This window comes from Bos taurus, chromosome 19, assembly GCF_002263795.3.
Source record: "Bos taurus isolate L1 Dominette 01449 registration number 42190680 breed Hereford chromosome 19, ARS-UCD2.0, whole genome shotgun sequence".
Classification (NCBI taxonomy): domain Eukaryota; kingdom Metazoa; phylum Chordata; class Mammalia; order Artiodactyla; family Bovidae; genus Bos; species Bos taurus.
Window position 1 is genome coordinate 62,300,902 of NC_037346.1, and position 18,492 is coordinate 62,319,393.

The 18,492-nt window shown below is 51.0% G+C and overlaps 1 protein-coding gene across 10 annotated transcripts in view; it reads right to left on the reverse strand.

Moving 5' to 3' along the window:
- CEP112 (centrosomal protein 112) overlaps window positions 1-18,492 on the reverse strand; it is a 320,619-nt gene that overhangs the window by 20,859 nt on the left and 281,268 nt on the right. For all 10 annotated transcript variants that reach the window (XM_024981122.2, XM_059878648.1, XM_059878651.1 and 7 more), the window contains one exon: window positions 7,122-7,211. In XM_024981122.2, coding sequence (XP_024836890.1) covers window positions 7,122-7,211 — 90 coding nt within the window. The remainder of the gene's footprint in view (window positions 1-7,121; window positions 7,212-18,492) is intronic.

An 18,492-nucleotide genomic window follows, 5' to 3' on the forward strand; every position in this document is an offset into this window, starting at 1 on the left:
CGTCCGCGGAGCAGGAGATTGAAACCACACAGCGGGGCACACGGGGACCTGCCTCCCACCCCTCGAGTGAAGGCCGACACGGAGGGACTCTCAGGAGAGCAGTGATGGAGCGCGGAGCCCACTCACCCACCAGAAACGCTCTGAGTCGCCACGGAAACGGCTCTGTGGTCGCTGTGCGTGGCTTCTGGTGGTGGTTTTGGGTGCAAGTGGGCTGACTTGTTTTGCCATGGAAATCTCCCAGAATAACGATTTATAAGGCATGGTTTGATGAAATGCACGCTTCAAGTGTTTTTCAGAAAACAGGGACAAGAATTCAAACTCTCATTGAGAATAAGATGTGGCCAAAGTTAAATGTGGTTCTCTCTCTCATAACAGCTTAACATTTTACAGCAACATGTCATACCAGCTGTCTTGGGAACAAAGGAATCAGCCTGAATTTTGTAAATAAACTGTGGTTATTAAAGCTACTTGAAAGAAGCCAGAGTAATAACCATTAAACATGAAAAGTCAGTAAAAGTCTTTGAATGGTATTTCTGTTGCAATTATTATTCCCATTTTAATAATGTGCTTAGGGATAAAACACAGTTTTGAGCTGTTGGGACTTCTGAATAGATTGCACTGCAGATCTGTTAGCCCATAGCAGCCAAGACTGTGAAGTTTTAAAATCCATTATGGAAAATGGAAATTAAAGGCTTGGAAATCTGTAAAAGACAGAGCTGGTCTTCCTCTTGACGACTGCCATGATTCTGGCCTAACTGACCGTCTGTCTGCACCCCATGTCTGTCTGTGAGGCTGCCCGTGACCACAGGCTCGCTGGTGGCCCCTGGCGCTGACAGGGCTTTAAGGCTGGCCAGTGATGGCTTTACCGCACTGACGCTGGTCCTCCCGATGCTCACCTTCTCCCTCACGGGTCACTGGGCCCCATGGGAGGCCCACACTCTTCAGGAATAGACGATAATGTGGTAACGGTGTGACGGCAGAAGAAGCTGGATTCAGCTCTTGTCATCTCTCGTTTTACCTTCTGCTGCTGGAGGGATCTCTCTAAAGACGCAATCATGAAACACTATGCAGTTAAACAAAAATGTCCTCTGCAGCTGAAAACAGCCTTCTGAGCAGTGACCAAGTCCCCACCCTGAACCCGGGGCGGGCACCGCGTCCCAGCAGAGCACAGAGCAGGCAGACGCGGGCTTGCTGCTGTCACTGCTTCTCAAGGGATGAAACGAGAGTGGCTGACGTCCTGGTCTCTCCTCCTCACCAACAGGACCCTCGCCCAGGAGGCTCCCCACCGCCCCCGGGCACCCGGAACCTGTTCTCCGCAGTCCCCTCATCCTGACCAGTGTCTTTCCTTCTGCGGACGCCTGCCTCACGGGCCCTTCTCCTGGGTGAAGAGTTGTAACCACACGTGCTCCATCCATGTTCCCTGGCTCCTGACGTGTTTCACACGCATCCTGCCGCAATGTCCACATGGACCCCATGGGAAGGTGTGGCTACTGACCTAGGAGCCTGATATCTGGGCCAGTTAGGGCCTGGACAGGCCACGTGACCCATCGTGACCAGGGTGGACCCTCCCCTGCAGGCCGTGCTCATCCTGAAGCCTCCCCCGGTCCCTCACCATGGGCCTTAAAGGGGGTCTCGGGACCCCCTCTGTCCCCTCCCCAGATGCACGTGATCAGCCGTGAGACTGGCCACTAGACTCGGCAGGTTCCGTCCTGCATGAACTGATGAGTCTCGGCCTTGCCTGCTGCGAGGCTGGGACTCAACTGTGGGCCGTGCCCAGCACTTCACGACACACTCAGGGCAGTCTGTGCACACTCTAGACCGTAGGGCCTGGGCACACCCGAGAGGAGCGGGACCGGCCAGTTGCCGAAACATGCCAGCCAGAGAACCGGCGAGGCCTCTGGGCGGCCTGGGGTCTGAGCTGAGGACCTGGCCACTGGATCTGGAGGCTCTGCCCTGGGGGAGCCTCCCCCACGGTCGGGGAGATGGCGGGCAGGGCCAGGGTGGCAACCTCCCGCCTTGTGGACCTGAGCCTCACAGCCCCTTAGGAGGAAAAGCACATCGTCAAACCCCAGCCTGGAGTCCGCGCCCCATACCGCCTCTGCTCGATTGCACTCGGAACCCCTCGAGGGCGGAGGAGGACCCGCACATCCAGGCCTCTTCTTGGTTCCCGTCGGGGGCCAGCACCTCACACTGCCCAGGAGTGATGCGTGCAGGAAAGAAAGGATGATCCTTTGTGAAAAGCACAGCGTTGCATCTTATTGACTGGATCTCCAAGTACTAGTTCTCACAGATTTATTTAAAAGAATCTTCTGGGAACCTGAGTGATCCAGGTTCACACGTTTGAGGCTGAAAATGCCTGGTTCAAAGCAGGGGCTTCGTTACGCGTATGGCATTGTCTACATTATGTTTGAGGTCCGAGGCTGATGTGTGTAGTGCCCCTGTGATAAACAGACCCTGGCTTTGCAATCTTAAGAACACTAGTAAAATTTTAGACTATTTCTTTTCTTCCATTATTTTCCATAATTTACTGAATTACTTTGACAAAGGCTTGCAAATCACCTGGTCTCACAGTGAATAATGAGACCCTGTTGTTCCCGAAAAGGAGAGTTGGTTTCACACACAGGCTGAGCCTGAGTGACGTCCAGCACAGATCCAGATCACAGTGTGGTCAGTCCGATGGACGATGACACTGGGGTGGGCGGCCCGCTTCCGTCACGGGACGTCACGGGCTTCCCGAGGACTCGGTCTCCTCACGCAGTGAGGTCTGCTCGGAGGCCCAGCCTCCCCTCTGCTGCTGGAATTCTAGGATGCTTGCTCAGATCTTATCGGGAACCAGATATTATTAACTCCTGGTGTGGAGAGGAATGACGGTTTTTAAAATCACTTTCCTGTTGTTGTTTTCAGTCACTAAGTCGTGTCCAGCGCTCTGTGACCCCATGGACCGCAGCACACCAGGAAGCCCTGTCCTTCCCTCTCCCCCGGGGTTTGCTCAAATTCATGTCCATTGAATCGGTGATGCCATCCAACCATCCCATCCTCTGTCGCCCCCTTCCCTTTTGCCTTCAATCTTTCCCAGCATCAGGGTCTTTTCCAACATGTCGGCTCTTTGCATCAGGTGGTCAAAGTACTGGAGCTTCAGCTTCAGCATGGGTTGTTCCAATGAATATCCAGGGCTGATCTCCTTTAGGATGGACTGGTTGGATCTCCTTGCAGTCCAAGGGACTCTCAAGAGTCTTCTCCAACACCACAGTTCAAAAGCATCAATTCTTCGGTGCTCAGCTTTCTTTATGGTCCAACTCTCACATCCATACATGACCACTGGAAAAACCATTTCGACTATACAGACCTTTGTCAGCAAAGTGATGTTTCTGCTTTCTAATATGCTATCTAGATTTGTCATAGCTTTTCTTCCAAGCAGCAAGCATCTTTTAATTCTGTGGCTGCAGTCAATGCCCAAAGCAATCTTGGAGCCCAAGGAAATAAAGTCTATCACTGCTTCCACTTTTCTCACGTCTATTTGCCATGAAGTGATGGGACCGGATGCCATGATCTTAGTTTTCTGAATGTCGAGTTTTAAGCCAGCTTTTTCACTCTCCTCTTTCACCTTCATCAGAAGCTTTGTAGTTCCTCTTTGCTTTCTGCCGTTAAAGTGGCATCATCTGCATTTCTGAGGCTGTTGCTATTTCTACTGGAAATCTTGATTCCAGCGTGTTACTTCCTTATTTATGCGTTAAAGGAAAGATATGTTTCTGTCCGCTCCAGTACTCTTGCCTGGGAAATTCCATAGACAGAGGAGCCTGGCTGGCTACAGTACGTGGGGGTGCAGAGAGTCGGACACAACTTAGTGACTAAACAACAGCAACAACACCCGGTTTCTGTAAGGCTGGCTGGGACAGAACATCGGTCTCTTCTAGCTACATCGGTGTTATCCTGATGCCACTTAAGGGGCAAATTAACCCTCTGCAGCCACGGGTTCCCGGGCACTCGGGGACCGGCATGCTGAGGGTGAGGAGTTGGAGGAGAGGCCGATGCCGGCAAGGTGGGCGGGGGGCAGCTGAGGTGCCGGCCATCGAGACCGGAGGAGAAGCGGCTTTCTGTGTTTAAGTAAAAACACATCTTTCAGAATGCCTCATTCAGTTTTTTTGTTTTTACAGAATTAAAACACACGAATTTTTCTTAAATGAAAAACAGAAACAGCTTAAATTTTTTTTAAAGCAAGTTAAAAAAAGACGCCCAGGAAATTATCCTTTGTAATTCTGCTAGTTTCAGTTTTGATTCTTTATGCAGCTAGTATCAGAATAATAACATTTGGTTGAAAAGAAAGAAGAAAAATTTCAAGAGGCTGTTCTGCACACATTTTTGTTGATTGGCTGATGTCAGGTTGACTACTGTTATTTTGCAATTGCTTTGACAGATGCAAAATAGAAAATCGCAAACAATTTTGACACTTTAAATACCTTAAATACCCTCAGTGAGCACACACACAATGAGGCCCTGAAGACTGTGGGTTACGACACTTGTGATTGGTTTTGACTGCTGCTATTAGTGCCACGAGAGGAAAGGTCGGATTCAGATAAAACAGAAGTTAAATCAGATTAAACACAGGTGAACTGAAGGAGCGCCACGATTTGCTCTTCAGTTCTACTGAAACAATTGCTAAGCTACACCCTAGGATCTTGTGGAAAGAACCCAGCATTTCATGGCTGCAAAGATTATGAAATATTCAGCTTTACCCAGGGGTATTTCCTGACATTTCTTTGGTAAACTGGAGCCTAATAGAAGATATCAGGAATTAGTATAAGAAACAGTTTAGAAACCTATTGTCACTACAAAGATGAAAGCAACTTTGATGATCAAAAAGAAGTCAATAAAATAAGACTGAAGTGGTTCCTGAACCCTTCCCTATTGTTCATCTGGGATTTCTTAATTTCCCTACTCTCCATCTATTATGGGGTTTTCTGTGTGAAGTCCTGCCATGAATTAGAGTGATGTCAACAGAGTTTTACCTTGAGTCGTATTTTATCACAAATGGGAGGAGGCCCGGTCCTTCAGGGAACATGCTTCCTGCTCTTAAGAAGCTTGTCATCTTCTCCTAGTTCCAGACACACCAGCCGGCCGGGGTGGGGGCCCAGCTAACCTCAGCGACAGTGGGACCTGGGCCATCCCCCCAAGACCACACTGCCTCCTGGGTGGGTTTTCACCTGTGGCCACGCGGGCTCTGCTCTCCGGCCACAGGGAGCTAACCGCCTGTTCCAGCTGTCTGGGGTGGTGGTTCTTCCTCTGCCAGCCTTAATAAACTTTCCCTGTCACTGCTGTGTCGATTTTTAAACTAGAAATGCTGTAACTTAAAAACTGTCATGACAAGAGCAAAAGTTTGGAATTCAGATCAACCAGGGTGTGACCCCACCCATACTATTTTGCAGCTGGGTGACCTTGGGCAAGTCACTGAGCCTCTCGAGCTGCAGTGCATCAGCAGGGAAACGGGAGTGTAATGCTGGCCTTAAATGGTGATTATCAGGATAAATGAACTAAGTCGTGTACTGTTTCTTGTGCAGTGTCTCTCATATTGTAGGCCTTGGGTAAATACAGTTACAACTCATCTTTCATCCTAGAATCATATTTTGTGATCCTATTGCCTGTCCAGCATGGACGCTATACAAGACATATCCTACACAGACATAACATAGATGCCCACGACACGTCCACAATGCACATATGATGCAGGGTGAGCAGTAGACATTGGGAATGAATTCCGGGAGGTCAAGTCCATTTAGTAAGTATTAATATTACTATGCAGCATCAATCAGATACTCACACCTGCCACTCTCTGCAGTCCCCCACCTGGGTGTCAGGCTCCCCTGCTGGCTCGGTGGCAAAGGATCCACCTGCCAGTGCAGGAGACGAGAGTTCGACTGCAGGGTGGGGAAGATCCCCTGGAGAAGGAAATGGCTACACACTCCAGGATTCTCGCCTGGGAAATCCCATGGACAGAAGAGCCTGAGGATAGTCCATGGGGCAGCGAGGGTCGGACACGACTGCGTGCATAGCCTGGGGGTCCCGTTTGCCAACAACTCCAGAGGTGATAAGTCTCTGCATTCGCCTTACGTCAGGGCTACCCTTCACAGAGTCAAGATGACCGCCCTGGCATTCCTGTGCTGAATGGACCATAGGAAACAGCAGCTCATAAGTGTCTGCCGACACCCACAGTGGGTTCTGTCCCACACGATGGTGGTCCTGAAAAGGACATCTGCAATGCTGTACGTTAAGACCGAGGGCGATGCATTTAGTAAAAGTTTCATTAAGACTCGTGATATGTATTGATACTCTGTCGGCTTTTTAATTTAAAATTAGTAAAATTTAAAAGACTTCGACGAAAAAGACCCTTTCATTTGAAAATAAAATAGGTCATTAGCTATTGTCATAGCTGGATCATCGTGGTTATACTAGATTTGTTTCATGAACACAATGGAAGAAAGAAGGAGAAAATTAAAATTCAAGAGAAAGCGTGATTCGTGTCTCTAAGTACGATGGTGTCCCTTTATCCTAACAAGCAGACCCTGTCGGCTACGTCCCCGACACAGGCGTCCCCTCCTCCGGGTCCAGGTTGCCCCCTCCCTCCTGTAACTCCATCCCCGCCAGGTGGACCCTGATTGGTCCAGGCCAGTTTGACCCCTCTGTCCTCTCACCAGGGATTGGCTGGTCTCAGCAGAGCATGTGGCCTGTTCTGGCCAATGAGATGAGAAGAGTGGTCTTGCGGGTGGGGGTTGCTCCAGGGAAAGGCGCCCTCACGGCTCAGAACAGGACCCCAGACAAGAGCAGCCCCCCTCTGCCTCTGGGTGTCCCCAGGCCTGCTCAGGATGCTGGGAACTGTCGCCGTTGAGCTGGTTTAGGATGAAACCAGCACGGGACACAGAGATGCGGGAATGAGGGGAGCGGAGCTGGCGGCAGGGCTTCTGCCCGCAGGCTGCGGGTGACAGAGCCCGTGGCTGTCCACGTGCTGCAGGACCCGAGCATTCTGCCACTCGAGGCCACAGCATCCCAGAGGACACAGGACGACCACCATCCCCAAGCCCCTGGACCTGGAGCAAGTCAACAAGCGAACCGGCCATGTGGGCAAGTACCTGCTCCTGTGACTCCAGTTCCTTGTGCTGTAGCTTCTTCTCTATGGATCGCACTTGTTTCGAGCGGTTTTCCAGTTCTTCTTGTAAAGCCTGAAATGGTATAAGACAAATACAAAAATATTAAAAATTAGCACCCTTGAGGGTGCTAAAAATTACCACCTAAGCTGGTGTCAAAAGAGCCTCAGATCTCAAGTCTATTACAGTTGTTCCAAATAGTTCAGGCAGAAGAAAGCCCAGCCTTTCAGCATTGGGCCCAGATGTTTCCTACTTTAGCAATAACTAGTGTTAAAAATTCCAAACTTACAAAACAGACACATTAGCAGGTGTCCATTCATCTTATAAAAATATGTCCTCTGTTCCCAGCACAGATGCACAGCATGTGATAAAGCGTAAAACGACTGCTAATTAAAGTAGTTCGACCAGTACACCTGTGAGGGGCCCTTACACTCTGAACAGTGCTGTGGCCCCAGGAGCTGAGATACTGGCCCAGCACGTCGCTTTTCAGCATTGTGCTGTGGTGATCTGAGTAAGTTACAGTGACCTGAAAGGCATTTCTTTATTAAGCCACTGAGGATAGCACTGAATCTGAAGAACCCGTAAGAAGCAGACAGAGGGGAACTCTTTCAGTTGCCAAGTAGCCGTTCAGGTTGCTCTGGGGGAACCCCGGAATGACAAGGTTCAATAAAGAACGCTGTATCAATTACTATTTTAAGTAAAAAGGTGAACTAGAAAAGAAACAGGATCCATTCGAACAATCCCATGCGATGACAGATACAATACACGGGAATGATGGCGAGCAGAGCGCAAGGGATGGGACGGGAAGATGCTGAATGCATTCTCAAAATAAAATTCATTCAGGGAAGACGCCCGGGTTTCTGCTCTAGGTTAAGAGCTGTGATAGGTCCTTGAGATGAAGCAGTGAAAGAAAACAGATGAAACAACTCTCTGCTGTCACCAGCTTCCATTACACCGGGGGACAGAGAGGATGCAAACAGTGAGTGTATATACATGTCATTGACGAGCACGGAAGCAAAACAGTGCAGCGAAGGGGGCTCCTGGAGGGTCTGAGGATCGCTTCAGCTGCTGCAAAGATTAGACTGAAGAGGGGTTCAGGCAAAGCAGAGAAGCAGGGTCCAGGCTGCTGAGACACACGGCAAAGAATGCTGGGGACTGGACCGGGGTGGTGTCAGGGCCCCAGTCCACTTGAGGACCCGGGTCGCAGCCCTGAGACGTGGATGCAGAGTGAAAAATAAAGAGACGATGACTCTGGGGTTGTGGCTGGAGCAGGAGGGAGGCAAGGGAGGGAGCGGCATTGCAGGGAGGTCCAGGGCTTGGCCTGGGGTGGAGCAGCGGGACGCACGGCCCATCCTGACTGAGATGCTGGGGCAGGGGAAGAGCTGCAGTCCGGGCAGCACAAGTCAGTTCACATCCAGTAACAGTCCCATCAGTGCAACTCCAGTCTTCTCTCCACGGAGACAGAGCCCCTGGTTCTCGGCCTTTTTCTGGTGTTCTAGATTCACTGGAGCATCTGGTGACTGCTATGTGGTCACTCCCCACGTGGAAAAAAGTGCTTATCATGTGCTTCTAGTTTCAGGGGCGTCCATGTGTTGCTGGAAGCCTGTCCATGGATGAACCCCAGGCTAAGAACCTCTATTTAAAAGACAATAAGGGGGAAAAAAAAGAGAGTTAGGGGGACTTCCCTGGTGGCACAGTAGTTAAGAATCCACCAGCCAATGCAGGGTTCGTGGGTTCGATCCCTGGTCCGGGGAGATGCCACGTGCCATGGGACAACTGCCGGTGCACCACAGCTGCTGGAGCCCGAGCTCCTAGAGCCTGTGCTCTGCAACGAGAAGCCCGAGCAGGCAACGGAGAGCAGCCCCCGTCTCCACGCCTGGAGAAAGCCCGCACACAGCAGTGAGGACCCAGCACAGCCAAAGATAAAGCAACAGAGTGTTTAAAAAGAGTGTAATGGTTTGACTGAGGAGAGAATGAGAATGAGGACAGAAGCTTTAGGGGCTTTTTGATATTATACTGGAATATAAAATCCACCCTTCAGCCAAGACTGACAATGAGCTTCAGATTCTATTTTTGTTTATATTAATGACTGTATTATCGTGGGCTGTTTCCAGAAGGATGAATGCAGTTGTTCCTATGCTTTATGACCAAGTAGCAATTTTTTTCTTTTGATAATTTTGTACCAGTGCATAGGATCTTGTTGGCATCTCTTACGGCCTAACCGAGGAGAGGAGTGAACGTGGGGCTGGGAGGAGACTGGCCTGCTTTCTGCCGTGCTCTCTCCTGCTCTCCATCCTCACACCGCAGAGTGTGACCCCACGCCCCCAAATCCAATCACGTCATCCCCCTGCTGCAATGCTCAGACACCAAAACAGCACCCCCAAGGTGCGGCTCAGACTCCCGACCTGGGTCCTCGGGGACCCGGGTCTCCAGGCTCTGGCCACCCTGGGCCGAGCGATCCTCCGTGTCCTGCAGATTTTGTGGCCATGATCAATGACCACGTGCCACCGTCGCCTGCATGGACTTTGTTTTTCAGCCTCCTGGCAATCCTGTGCAGCAGGCAGTTTCTCACCCAAGTTAGGGAGGACTGAACCGAGACCCTCAGAGGGGAGAGAGCCCCCTCAGGTCCATCCACAAGCCAGAAGGCGCTGGGATGGGACTGCAACACGCTGACCCACCCGAGTTCAGCGTTTGTGCTCACCACGACACAATGACCCACCTTGAATTCAGCGTTTGTGCTCACCACGACACACTGACCCACCCCGAGTTCAGCGTTCGCGCTTCTCCCCACGGCCCTTCACCCGTCGCCCGCGTCTTCTCGCCTTTGCCTGGAAGCCGCTCTGCTCTTGGTGTAACCTCACCGACCTGTCCCAGGAGCAAAGCCTGGACACTGCATGGCTGTGACCCGTGCGGGGCTGTGACCCGTCCGGGGCTCAAGGGGCTCTGTCTCTGTGCCTGTGTGAGGCCAGGACCCCTGCAGCCCAGGGTGCTCTCCCCATCGTTTCCAGCCTGGAGCCAGGCCTGGTGCATGCTGGCACCAGGCTCACGCTTGGGCAGGAGCTAACACACATCTCAACTGTTTCCCCAAGGAAATTACTTTAACCATGGGGTCATCCAACTATCGTCAACACAGCAGAGTAACCGAACGGTCATCAAGTTTCTCAAGATACAGAATGTACAAGCATACCTTCCAAAGTTCTCTCTCTATACACACACCTGAAACATGTATATACATATGACATTATTATTTGTGATGACATATTGTCTGGTTTCTGACACAATAAAAAACTATACTTTTGTTTCTTGATTTATTTCAAAGAAGAAAAATACAGGAGATGTGCATGTCCTTTGTCTTTTAAGCAGAAAACTGTCACCCCCGCAGTCTCATCTCCACCCTGCCCTTCCCCAGCAGAACCCCGGGCACGGCCCCCTCGAGGGTCCCCGTCCCCACCCCGGTCTCTCAGCCCCTTCGTCCTTCCTCCTGTGCCCGCCCTCCACGAGGGAGCAGGCAGAACCAGCAGTGTCCCAGCACCGGGGGAAGAGACTCCTTGACAAGAGTTCAAGGTGCTGCAGGGCCTTCCTGGAGACCGTCACGTGGGGAGGGGCTTGGGCAGGGGGCAGGGCCTGAGTAGGGGCGGGGCCTGAACAGGAGGAGTGGTCTGAGTGGGGAAGGGGCCTGAATGGGGGGAGGGGCCTGAGCAGGGGCGGGGCCTGAGCTGGGGGAGGGATCTGAGGGGGGCGTTCTGGGCAGGGGGTGGGGCTCCAGGGCTCAGGCCCACCCATGCAGACAAGGATGCCCTGGTGGGGAATCATGAAAGGAGCGGAGGTCAAAGCCTGACCCTGCGTGATGCCCAGACTAGGAGCAGGCAGAGGGCGAGGAGGCCAGAGGCCGGGGGGATCGCGGTGCTGGAGGTGATGGAGGAGGAAACGAGTCCAGGGGGTCTGATGAGAGAGTCCCCGCGAGGACAGGGGACAGCGCCAGACCTGTCCTTTCTCCGCCTTCACACAGCGAAGAAGAAATTGCTAACCCACTGTGTCTCAGCAATGCTAAAAAAATAGAAGGGAAGTTACATTTGCTTTTCAAACGGCTCCGCTTTTCAGTTTGCTCATAGTTAACTAAAGGATTCACATGATGTTTCTAGGGCTAATCAGAGCAAGCCATATAGCTAGAAATTCCTTATTACCTAATAAAAATCACTTTAAAAAGCTGAAGAGTAACGGAGTAATATTCCACTTTCCAAAAAGTTAAAATGCATCAGATGAAAGGAAAAGGACAGTTTATGCTGACAGCTGTTCCTGATCTCATATTCTAAAAAAATTATTAGGTCACGAGCTGTTCACCCCCAGAATGGACGCAGGCCTCTCTGAGGGTGACAACTACGAGTAAGCACTGCTGCTGCTGCTAGGTCGCTTCAGTCGTGTCCGACTCTGTGCGACCCCACAGACGCCAGCCCAACAGGTTCCTCTGTCCCTGGGATTCTCCAGGCAAGAATACTGGAGTGGGTTGACATTTCCTTCTCCAATGCATGAAAGTGAAAAGTGAAAGTGAAGTCGCTCAGTTGTGCCCGACTCTTAGCAACCCCATGGACTGGAGCCTACCAGGCTCCTCCATCCATGGGATTTTCCAGGAAGAGTACGGGAGTGGGGTGCCATTGCCTTCTCCGACTGAGTAAGCACTAGCGGGGACCTTTCTTCTCAGCTGTGGCATCTTCATTGGAAAGCCTTACAGTCTGATGTTTGACACACATCTATGAATACAACTTTTACTTTATTCCTGAGAAAAGCCCAAGATCATCAAAGAATGGAGTGTCCAACATTGGTTCAAAAACCTAAAACAAAGTCCCACCTGAACGGCCACGCTGCGTGTCCTGCAGACGTGCTGCTCACCTCTGCTGGGTGCCTTGGCCTCGTGACTGAAGGGCGGCTCTGCCAACGAGACCTGCCTCTAGATGCCAGGTGACGGGGCTGGCAGCGGGCACCACCCATGGCTGACTCTCCCAGAGCTCTGTGTGGACTGCCGACAAAGAATGGGCTTTTCCGGAAGAAAACCTGCAGCTCTACAAGAACAACGAGCGGAGACCACACTCTGCGAAAGGGAGCGGGCTACAGGATAATCTGACTTGTTTGCTTAAAATATGAAAATCGAGCACGCTAGAGTGGAACAGGTCCACAGGCCACGGACTCCTCAGGCAGGGAGAAGCCAGGCAGCTCACGTTCCTGGAGGAGGCACCCGTCAGCATCCCAGGGCTCTGCTGTTCATTTAGGGGGGAACTAGGACTAGAGTCAATGCTATTTTCATAAAACTTATAAACAGGCTTCAAAGTCAGCTGCTCAACTTTAGCCACACATTATGGGCTTCTGTGGTCTTCCTAAAAACCCAAGTGTCCCTCCTGGTTCTGAGTCAGTTAAACAAACACGAAATGATGGCGGATACACACTTTTTAATAATGGACACATGAAATGCAAGTCCATTTGAATAAGTGGCTAAAAAGTTATGTAATAAAGGAAACTTTCCCTGGAAAGGACGGATTCTGGGCTGTGGGGACACAAAAGCCACAATCCCAGTGTCCCAGGGTGAAGGGTGTCCAGAAGTGCTCGGCCTCAGATCAGCACAGGTCTTTGGAGAGGTTTCTGACCTTGGCTTTGGCCAGACTCCACCAGGCCCTCATCCGGAGAGGGGCGGAGTGGGCGTCTAGTGGTGTCGGAGCTGCAGCCTCACTGCCGCGGCCCAGAAGGCCGCCCGGCTGAGCCGCAGACCGGCCTCTCACCTCAGGACGCCTGGCCCGCAGGCTCTTACCAGACAATACAATCCCAAACTCCCCACCTTCCCATCTTTACCGAGACCCTGGGCTGTGAGAAACCTGAAAACATCCACTAGCAAATGGAGGCAGAACCAGAAACAGACATGACCCTGCTCCCGAGTCACACGCCCCGCAGGCTGTGCCCCGCTCTTCAGGAGCGTGAGCTGGTTCCCTCTCCCGGAGACTCAGCGTGTCCTGAGTACCTTCTGCCCCATTCCGTGCATTCCGTCTCGGTAAACACCTGTGTCCGGCCTCGTCAGTCATCCTGAGGCCGCCGGCATGTCTCCCGGGCCTGCCGACCATCAACCGTCGAGGGGCGAGGCTAACAGGCTCCTCCCCGAGCTCTGGCTCACAGAACACGTTCTCTGGGGGCCGCACCTTGAGTGGCACAGTGTTCTCCCATTTACAGGGACTGGAGCAGATGTGAGCACAAAAGACCGTGGGGGACGGTCGGTCCTGTTAAATATACAGCTGGGGACTTTGGGTTAAGTCAGCGGTGGGGAATCGAGGAGCTGGGCGAGACATGGAGGGGGCCTTGCCAGCAGCAACTCCACGCGGCGAGGAGATGAACACGGAGAAAAGCAGAGCTTGGCAGGAAGGCCCGGCCCAGGAGAGGTCAGCCCTGCAAACGAAGGTGAAGCCGGGCGGTGGGGTGCTGCTCTCTGGTCCCCCTACGCGTGTCTCTGAGAGTTTCCATAATAAAGAGAAGAAGGAATATTTAAAGCTTTTTCTACTTAAGACATACGAAGACACCATATCCTCCTTTCATGAGGTTTGAATTCACTATTTTACTTCAGAAGAAGCATGATTGACGCGTCGTCCACCGGCAGGAGGGAGGGCAGGACGTCCCGCACTGTGTATATTCTGGAAGACGACTGCGGTGCCCAGATTCTGACCGAAGGAGAAGGTGACTGGACGGGAAGGCTTATTTCTGCTTTTATTGAGACACACGCGGTAGGATTCCAGGGTTCTAAAACACGGTGCTGGTCTGTTTTCTATTTAAAACCTGTAATATGACTTGAAAGTTTGTCTCAAAAAGTATCCGTCCACTGACTGGTTTATCCATCAGACAGAGAGGACACCCGTGACTCGGTGAAGAGACAGATTATAACAGCGAGAGGAGGAGAGCCCTCCGTGAAACCTCACTGCCTTTGTAACAACGCCCACACCTGTCTAAGGTAAGGAGACTTCAGTTTACAAACGGTGCCGATAATATTTCTGATGAGTGGGCGTTCTTTGAGAGGAAAATTGATGCAGAAACAGCAAATATTTTCCTTTGTACTACTCCTAACTGAAAGTTAAGGGAAAATTAAGTAAAACTATAAAATCTCATCATTTTGGTGTCAGATTTGTACTTACTTTTCTTTTTTTTCACATCTTAAACATCTGGGATCCAGCAAGAAGACATGTCCTGTCCCCGAGACAGGGAGACAATCTGGGGTTAACACCAGAGCGGAGAGTGATGTGTGTCCTGGGTGGTCTCGCTGGCTATTTACACAGGCCAGTATTTTTTTTTTTAGTGGGGTAAATCTACTAACAAAAGCAGCGAGTCTTCTTCACCTGAAATGCCAGTCAAGATTTCTTTTAAAGTGATTTCTTCAGAACTACTCAGAATGAATAACAAAACCATAAAGAAGTCTTATCGGTGGTTCTGCAGAATGGAGAACAGGTTTGTACTACAGATCTGGTTACTGAAACAGATCACAGTTACTGCCAAGGCCACTCGTGTATTCAAACACAATACAGTAATCTTTAAGGCTTGCGTTCAGGTTTTTTGGGTTTCCCTGTTGGTTCATTGGTAAAGAATCTGCTTGCCAATGCAGGAGACACAAGAGACATGGGTTTGATCCCTAAATTGCAAAGATCCCCTGGAGAAGGAAATGGCAGCCCACTCCAGTATTCTTGCCTGGGAAATCCCATGGACAGGGGCCTGGGGTGCTGGTCTGTGGGGTCGCAAAGAATCGGACACTGCTTAGCCACTAAGCACTCACATACACATTCAGGTTTTTAATTTTTTCACATTCCATGCAAGTAACTTTTTTTTCTCATTTCTTTAACCCTCGTAATTCAGTATCTTGTGATATTATACGAAGAAAAGGAGTTTTAACCCAATATGTGGGCTATTCTTCACATGAGGCAAAGTTCCCTCTGCGTGAAAACTCTTCAGCTGTTGCAACAAACCTCGTGGATGAGCTTGCACTTTGATCCGAGGCTGCTGTTGCAGTGCTTATTAGGCCACGGATTCAACTCGAAAGGTAAAAAGTATCGTGGCCAATATAAGAAGCAAGAGCAGCACTTCTGTCAAAGAATCCCACAGTGTTCACTATCCTTCTTTTCTTCTCTCTCTCTCATCTATTTTCTGGCCTTTAAAATTCCTAAATGACTTCCTTTAAAACTCTTAAAACTGCACTTTTAAAAGAGTTAGTGTTTCCTGGTCTCCATGGAGGTTCCAGGAAAAGAAATCATGTTATCCCAAGACTTTGATGATCTAAGGAAGCTGGAATCCCCCAACACACCTCATTAACGTTCCCCGGCAGCACACAGCCCGTCCTGACCTCACCCACATTTCCTCTGGGAGCAGCCGCCACATTTCTGCTCAGGAAATTCAAAGCACATTGCCCACTCTGTCCCTCCAGATGGCGTCACTTGTGAACACGTTACTATCTCGGGGGGTAGAAATCCAGGACCAAGTTCAAGAACCAGGCTAGGATGTTCCAGGATCTCAGAGGAATTCCCTCTTTCGGCCGGCGTGATAACCACTTACACTGCGGTCAGTCTACAGAACAGACCGCCCTCCTGCCGGAACCCAGGGAGGGGAGCACCCAGGAGCCACTGGTCTAAATGTTTAGTTTCTTGCATGGTAATCGTCTACACGGGAGGTCAACGTGAGCCTGCAGCACGGTTCTAACCCAAAACAAGCCATGAATTTCTCCTCTGTTAAACCTGAAGTCATATTTCTCAGTCATGTCCCCTACATGAGAACACACTTATGAATCATGATTCACCTGGTGTTTCCCCTTCATCTTTGACTGTAAGCATCACAAGGTAGCCTGCCTAGTCATACTTCTAAAGTGCTCTCTGACTGTAAGCATCACAAGGTAGCCTGCCTAGTCACGCTTCTAAAGTGCTCTCTGACTGTAAGCATCACAAGGTAGCCTGCCTAGTCACACTTCTAAAGTGCTCTCTGACTGTAAGCATCACAAGGTAGCCTGCCTAGTCACACTTCTAAAGTGCTCTCTGAAACGCTCAGTGAGATGTTGGCGCTATGGCAATTCCCAGGTGGCGCAGTGGTAAAGAATCTTCCTGCAGTGCAGGAGACACAAGAGACTCAGGTTCATTCCCTGGCTCGGGAAGATCCCCTGGAGAAGGGCGTGGCAACCCACTCCAGTATTCTCTGCCTGGAGAAGCCCACGGACAGAGGAGCCTGGCGGGCTATAGTCCGTGGGGTTGCAAAGACCTGGAAACGGCAGAGTGACTGAGCACTCACGTCAGCAATAGTAGTCACTGGCAGCGTGAGCCAGTTTTACAGAGGACACGTGGCTTTTCATTGAAAACAGTTGGGGTCTCCCTGCTGAAATTTCTCCAGATCCCCTTTCCCGCCTTGAACCACACCACTGCATCAGCTTTTGCTGCGCATGGATAAGAGTGCCCGCGTTTTGCTCAGGCTCCTCCCTTACCCATCCCAAGGAGCGCCCTGCCTTGTTTCCTCAAGAGAAGCCATCCTCCAGTGTCCTTGCTTCTTTCTCAACACCTGAGGGGTTGGTCATGACTATCGGACATTCAGGCCCGTCCAGAACGCCCGCCGAAACTGGCACAAGAGAAGGTCCCCGGTACCGGGTCCTGTGAAAACGTCCGGATTCAGACAGCCCACCATGCTTCTTTCCACTCTGGTTTATCTATAAATACACTGAAGACGCCGGCACGCTTTGCTGCGCGTGGGGGGACGGCCCGCCCGCCCCATCCAGCCTGAGACCGCCGCCCCTGCCGGGGTAGGCTGCCGGGTCCTGGCGCTTTGCCACAGCAGCCCTGGGACGGACGCACGTGGGGAGGGAAGCCCCTCGTTTTGTGTCTCGTCCTGAAACGCGGCCCCCGCCCGCCACTCCTTTCCCACTGCCCAGCTCCGGGCCCCATCTCAGCCTTGGGAGGACCCAGAGTGCTCCCCTCCTGAGACCTCTGCGGAGCCGCGTGAGGAGGGCGCCGCGGTCACCGCACTGGCTGGTCCTGCCTCTGTTCTCCCGTGCGCGGTCACATCGGGTCAGAGACGCGGTCACTCCGCCGTCACCTCGGCACATGGCTCGGTGAGGAGGCGCCGAACGCCTGAGACGTGAAGGCAGGACCCTCAGGTGAGGCCCTCCGGGACCCCCGCTCACGGAGGGATGGGATTATACTCGCCAGATAAAGTAGTTTTCTTTCCCTTTTCAACCTCGGGATACTGTGCTATCTGGGGCCAGTACTCATGAAGGAAGAAGTTTAAAACTTTCTGTTTAAACCACTTAGAATGAGAGGATTTGCAAAGATCCTGCTTAATGTTCAGCTGACACATTGTCAAAAACATTTATCATGCAACCTTTGAAGTTCCTCCCACTCCCTTTCGGTTATTAAGGCTCGGATTGCAGTTAGTTATCAGCAACAAAGCACACACAGGATAGTGTTTGTACTGTCAGACTTTCAGCTTGATTTCTGAACTACTGAGCAGAATTAAATTCTTAGATCAGAAAAATGATTAGTGAGCTGATTTTCACTGCTGAATGCACAACACCGCTGATTTCTGACACCACTTCGGTGCGCACCTGGAGTCTGTGTGAGGCACTGGGAGATCTCACCCGTTTCATAACTGCACATGTTAAGTGCTTTTACTCCAAACTGTAAGCAGCTTCAGATATAAAACTGTGCCCGCGTATGTTTGGCTCTAATTCTTTCAGTGCAAAGTAGAAATGGGGACTTAGATTATTGAGAATTCTCTGGCAACTCAATTCCTAATATAAATATCTCAGCACTGAGTGTATATATCTCCAGCTCACATTTTGCAAGAGGGAGAAAACTCATTCTAGATAAATCAACTGAATGGTATTTTAAAAATACAAACAATGTGTCAGACATCACCCAGGAATCCCAGTGTGGATCAGACATCACCCAGGAATCCCAGTGTGGATCAGACATCACCCAGGAATCCCAGTGTGGACTGGAGCCACGGCCTCACCTTTGAAGGTGCTTAGACTGACATAGAAGGTATGTGGTCAGGACAAAAATCAGGGGGTTCAGTGATGTCTTAAGTGTCCAGCTGAGAGAACAAAAGGGAACAAAAAGGAGGCAGGAAGAAGTCCAGCAACATTGCAGGGAAGCCAGTGCAGAAGTGCAGAAGGCGGGAGGCTCCACGGCCAGGCCCTGGGCGTCTGCAGGAGGTCGCCAGGGTGGGGCAGAGAGCAAGGAGGGTCTGCTGCAGACAGAGAGACACAAGACACGACACGCAGACACGACTCTCCTATTTCATTTGGATCCTGATTCAGACAAATCAACTTTAAATGGACATTTCAGGAAAACTGGGCCTACCTAAT